At 56.0% G+C, this 6,000-nt stretch overlaps 1 protein-coding gene across 1 annotated transcript in view; it reads left to right on the top strand.

Moving 5' to 3' along the window:
- The first annotated feature begins 229 nt into the window (after window positions 1-229).
- PLXNC1 (plexin C1) overlaps window positions 230-6,000 on the top strand; it is a 203,715-nt gene continuing 197,944 nt past the window's right edge. Inside the window, exon 1 of the mRNA XM_075551175.1 lies at window positions 230-1,291. Within this exon, the coding sequence (XP_075407290.1) occupies window positions 230-1,291 (1,062 nt within the window). The remainder of the gene's footprint in view (window positions 1,292-6,000) is intronic.

Below are 6,000 nucleotides of genomic sequence, written 5' to 3'. Positions count from 1 at the left end.
GCAGGGCTTGCCACCGCCGCCGCCGCCGCCGCACGAGCCGCCGGAGCGAGCCCGCCGCGCGCCGCCCGCCCTGCTCTCCTTCCCGGGCGAGCCGCGAGCATGGGGCGGCCGCGGGAGCCCGAGCGCGCGCAGGAGCCGCCGCCACCGCCGCCCGCGTCTCCGTCTCCGTGGCCGCGCGCCTGAGCCGCCGTCGCCGCGCGCCCTGCCCGGGGGCGGCCCCCCCAGCCCCATGGAGGTCTCTCGGAGGAAGGCGCCGCCGCGCCCCCCGCGCCCCGCCGCGCCGCTGCCCCTGCTCGCCTATCTGCTGGCGCTGGCGGCGCCCGGCCGGGGCGCGGGCGAGCCCGTGTGGCGGTCGGAGCAAGCCATCGGAGCCATCGCGGCGAGCCGGGAGCACGGCGTGTTCGTGGCGAGCGGCAGCTGCCTGGACCAGCTGGACTACAGCCTGCAGCGCCGGGTCTCGCGCCTGTACCGGGACCAAGCGGGCAACTGCACGGAGCCCGTCTCGCTGGCGCCCCCCCCGCGGCCCCGGCCCGGCAGCAGCTTCAGCAAGCTGCTGCTGCCCTACCGGGAGGGGGCGCCGGGCGTCGGGGGGCTGCTGCTCACCGGCTGGACCTTCGACCGGGGCGCCTGCGAGGTGCGGCCCCTGGACAGCCTGAACCACCGCTCGCTGCGCAACGGCACCGAGGTGGTGTCGTGCCACCCGCAGGGCTCGACGGCAGGCGTGGTGTACCGCGCCAGCCACAAGAACCGCTGGTACCTGGCCGTGGCCGCCACCTACGTGCTGCCGGAGCCGGAGAAGGCGAGCCGCTGCAACCCGGCCGCGTCCGACCGCGGCACGGCCATCGCGCTCAAGGACACGGAGGGGCGCAGCCTAGCCACGGAGGAGATGGGTCGCCTCAAGCTGCGCGAGGGCGCGGGCAGCCTGCACTTCGTGGACGCCTTTCTGTGGAACGGCAGCGTCTACTTCCCCTACTACCCCTACAACTACAGCAGCGGGGCCGCCACCGGCTGGCCCAGCATGGCGCGCATCGCGCAGAGCGCCGAGGTGCTGCTGTTCCAGGGCCAGGCGGCCCTCGACTGCGGCCGCGGGCTCCCCGACGGCCGCCGCCTGCTCCTCTCCTCCAGCCTGGTGGAAGCTCTGGACCTCTGGGCGGGCGTGTTCAGCGCGGCCACCGGGGAGGGCCAGGAGACGCGCTCCCCCGCCACCACGGCGCTCTGCCTCTTCAGGATGAGTGAGATCCAGGCGCGCGCCAAGAGCTGCAGCTGGGACTTCCAGGCCGACCACAACTGCGTAAGTCCTGCCGCCGGGACCCCCGTGGGGATGGGGGGACACGCCGCTCGGAAAGAATGGGGGGACGGGGAAACCGGGGTGGACGTGTGCCAAGTCTCGGGTCCACGCACTCTAGTTGTCGCCTGACGGCCATTGGCATTCAACCTCCCCCCCCCCCCCCCAGCTACTCGAAAGCACGTCCCGGGGTCCCCAGAGGGAGGCTGGGAAAGGCAGAGGGTAGGAGTTAGGCACCAAACTCTAGCGAGTGCATCCTAGAGCAGCTCTTCTCCGTCCAGCTGTGGACGTTTGTCCGGCGCTGAGCAGCCCCCACTTAGCCTAGCTGCGGGGCCAGGGGCATCCTCTGCCCCCTCAGCTTCACCAGGCAGGTATGTGGGCTTGACCTTCTTGGTCAGCACGGTTAGCAAACACTGCGCCCCAGCAGAGAGGCCTTCGAATCTAAGGACTTAACTGGCACACCACACCCTTTGTGCACCCCCCCCCACCCCACCCCACCTCCCCAGGTACACAGGTGGTGTGTCCTGAAGAGTCTATGCTAGTAGCCTGGAGGAGAGGCTCCTGCTTGGTGGAACAGAGCCCTCAGCCAGAGGCAGGGCAAGGGGGCGGGACTAGCTCTGCGGAGCGCGCCGTGGGCTCCCGCTGGAGGGAAGGGTTGGGAAGGGAGGCGGCTTTGTGGGTGCCAGCCTCACCCTGAAGGGGAGAAAGCAAAGGAAAGTGTTGGGGGTTGCTCCTGAGGGTTCCTGAGCCGCAGCTTAATGGTCTGGATGGCTAGGCTTACTGGCACCACCGTGGGGTTGTGCCTGAACCAGGCAAACCTCATTGGCTTCCCCTGAGCTCTCAGGGCACCCACCGCTTGAATCTTGAGATTGGTATTTCTTTGACCAGCACATAAAGCGGCGGTTCAAGAGGGTCCAGTTGATGGGGATTACGGAGCCATTGTGCACTGCGAGGGGGTGGGGGGGGCGGTTTCCCTTCCAAGACTGCTGGCAGATCCACTCCACATATGGCTCCTGCGAGGGGAGCCCGCTGAGAGCCTCCTTTAAAACTGGACAGAAACCAAAGACCAGACATTAACGGCTACAGGTGTTGCCATTGTTTTTGGTATAAAATGAGTCTGCTCGGAGGGGAGAAGTCTCCACTTAGAAGATGTGTTGTGCAGCCATCTAGGAGAGGCTGGGGTGTAAGGTATATCAGTCTGTGTCTGTAAACGCACACACACCCTTTCCCCCCCACCCCTCTGCAAACACATTTTGGCAAATGTATTAGCCCTATTTATCAGGGAGGGGGAAAAGAAAAAAAAAGACCATAAAAAACACTGGGAGATCTTTTTTCACTATGGAATGGTCAGTTGCTACTTCCTCCTTGTCTGTTAACTGCCTTGGTGGCATAGTGGGTTATTCATTGGGCTGCTGAATGTAAGATCAGTAGTTCAAATCCACCAGCCTCTCAGAGGGAGAAAGATGAGTCTTTCTACTTCTGAAAACAGTTACAGTCTTGGAAACCCATAGGGACAGTTTTACTTTGTCCTATAGGGTCATTGTGAGTCAGTTTTAGCTCGATGGCTTTGAGAACTGTGAGTTATTTGTTTGCATTTAGTTACTGGTACAATGAATGCATATCTATATGTATATATACATGTGTGTGCATACAAATGTAAGTAACATATTGCCCCTAAATGACTTAGTTTTTTATACTCATATGACTGCTTCTTTATTACCTGTTTTATTTAGATCCTTGTGATCTGAAAGTTCAAGTTTGGCAAAATCACTATCATCTACTTCTCTGTTGAAAGACTCTACCTTGGGTCAAGATTTAGGCACACTGGATGTCTAGGATTGATTACAAGACCGCTCCAAAGCCCACAGCAGGTGATAACTTGGGAAGTGCAGGCTTTGCCATCTGACAGCTGTGTAGATGGATGGAGCCAAAACAGTTCTCTTGACTGCCTCTCCCTACCCATTGCATCTTCCGAGGACTGAGTTCCCTTCCAAACCCAGTTGGCACCCTGAACACACACACACCAGCCACCTTTGGGCTCTGTCAGGTGTCTCTGCTTGTGCTGGGATGGAGAAGGGGAGGTGAGGGGTGGGGGCAGACACAGAAAGACTTCTTAATCTTCCTGGAAGGTTGCTGCTCCTTGCAAATCCAGCAAGGGATAAACGCAGGCTGCCAGAAATCTGGAAGTGGGAAAATAAATAATTTAACTGAGTCCCCTCCCCACCACCATAGCATTTCTTGTTGCTGTTATTTATCGAGCACTCCCAGCGGGCTCAGAGCTGTGTATTCTGAAAGACAGGATCGCTATGCCTGGAGCTTGCCATCCAAGTTAAATAATATACTCAGGTTCAAACAATAGCATGTCACCACTGCACAGGTGGGAGCAAGCTTGAAGTTTTGTCTTTCTTTCTTTCTTTCTTTCTTTCTTTCTTTCTTTCTTTCTTTCTTTCTTTCTTTCTTTCTTTCTTTCTTTCTTGTAAATTCCTTGCTGCTAATATGCATTAAAAAGACTTAATGGAATTGCATTTTCAGAGTGGTTTTGAAGGGGGGGGTGATGGTGGTGGTAGTTTTGATGACAAAACTGATCGTTTTCGAATCTATTGAATAAGCAGATAAGATACTTAATTCAATAGAGATTTGCCTCCTGCCTCCGAAATATAAAGCAGGGCTGCGTGCTAGGTGACACCAATTTTGTCGATGAAAGGACAGTAGCAGGTTGTAACCCTCTTTGATGGGGTCATGGGATTGGCATGCACCCCCTTCTGTCCCCCTCACACTCCCCGGCTGTCACTCAGGCGAATGATGTCATTTGACTGCATTTGTTCTCCGTGTGGTTTTCAGGTCTTGAGATGGGTTTTGGAAAAGGCATGCTGAATTACAGGTGCCTAAATCTGGAGGTGGACTTAGAACGCCCTGGAGGCAGCCGCCATAGACCCCACAGTGAGTCCTTCAGCACAGACTCAGGCATCATAACAGTCAGCTGCCGGCAGGGAGGCACACGCGGCTGGGTCTGCCTGCCCTCTCCCCCTCCTGCTACATGGCTCCCTCCTATTTTCCATCTTCACTCCACCCTAGGTAGGAAAGTGACAGGGCTGCCTGGGTGGGTTTGCCATCTCTACGTTTCCCTCTTACCTCATTTTGGCGGGTTCTCCACCCCTTCGGCTTCCCCTGCCAAGGATTAATTTCTGAGAGGTTTGCGCAGTGGGTGTGTGCTGGACAACTTACAAATACACCGGGGCCATTTACTTTCACTGCCTGGCCACCAACTTTGAGCACAGATTCAGGAAAAGAGAACATTCACTTCAGCCTCCAAATGCCAAGCAGCCCGTTTCTGTAGACCGTTTCCATAATAATCCTCGAGTATTTATAGAGTACTGCCCTAGATTGTAAGGAGTCCTGGTGATGCTGTGAGTTAGGCATTGAGCCACTAACCACCAGGTCGGTGGTTCAAACCCCACTGTCTCTCCAAGGGAATCAGGATGAGACTCTGCTCTCAGAAAGAACTTCAGTGTCAGAAACCCTATCTAGGGTCTCTCTAAGTCAGAATTGACTGCATTGGCAGTGGGTTTGGTATTTGTTTCCCTAAATCTGATTTTTTTTTTTTTTTACAGCACCTCTTTAAGTCTAAGGTGGTTCTGTGAGGTAGATTTCTATTTTGTGTGATGAGGGAGCTGAAGATCAGGTAAGTCCCTTCCTTGAGGTAAAGTGAGCTTAGTCAGAGCCCACCTGCTCTCGCTCACATTATCTAGTGGCAACTTCCGCATTCATTCTAGTGCCCTGGTGCCTTTCAAACTTTCTCTGACTTCCCTGAACTAAAGAGATAGCAAACAATTTCCCTCTCCTTCCGATCCATCCCAGAATTGGGGACTGAGACTAGAAAGGCCCCTTCCTTCAAGGCAGTGGTGCCTGGTTTCCTTCCACACGTTTGTTCATTCAGAGTCCAAACCCTGACGTCATGCAGCTTGCCCTGCAGACAGGACAGAAGGCTCACATGCTTTCTCGCTGATGAGTGACCCTGGGGCATGCTGAGCTGTTGTGTGCTGATCCCGGGATCACCACGCCAATGAGACCTGTTGACCTCAGAATCCACACTTGTCCTGTGATGTGCATAGTACTGTTCTAGTGTCCGTCATCTGCCCATCAGGCCTCTCTGCCTTCTTGTTGTGGTCCGCTCCTCCCCCTGCCAGCCCTGTGTGTGGGGAGCCGGACAGCCCGTATGATTTTCTCTAGCGGGCGTGGTAGCTAAAGTGCTCAACTGCAAACCAAAAAGGCAGCAGTCGGGACCCTGGATGACAGGATCCACTTCCGTAAAGAAGTACAGCCGTGGAAACCCTGCCGGGCCATTTGACCCGGGCTAAAAGGGTCACTGTGAGTCAGAATTGATTCGATGGCACTGGGTGGGTTGGACCTTTTGGAAGCAGATCCCTTGGACCTGTCTGCCATCTCTGGGTGGATGTGAATTGCCAACCTTTCAGCCAGTACGGTTTACCTCCATAAAGCATCTGCTATGCAAAATTAGACTCCCAAAGAGCCACGGTGCCCACTCAGAAGGGAGGAAAAGCAGCAATAGATACTGTTGACTGAGTCGTTCCCCGTGCCAGGCTCTGGGCTAAGCACTTACACGCCGTGTTTTCAGTTGACTGTCACGATCACTTTCTGAGGGCAAGGGCTGTGATTATTATGATGATGATTCAACAGGTGTGAGCCAAGGCGTT

The sequence above is a fragment of the Tenrec ecaudatus genome, chromosome 6 (genome assembly GCF_050624435.1).
Source record: "Tenrec ecaudatus isolate mTenEca1 chromosome 6, mTenEca1.hap1, whole genome shotgun sequence".
In the NCBI taxonomy this organism is placed as follows: Eukaryota; Metazoa; Chordata; class Mammalia; order Afrosoricida; family Tenrecidae; genus Tenrec; species Tenrec ecaudatus.
This window is presented reverse-complemented; position numbering and strand designations above follow the sequence as displayed.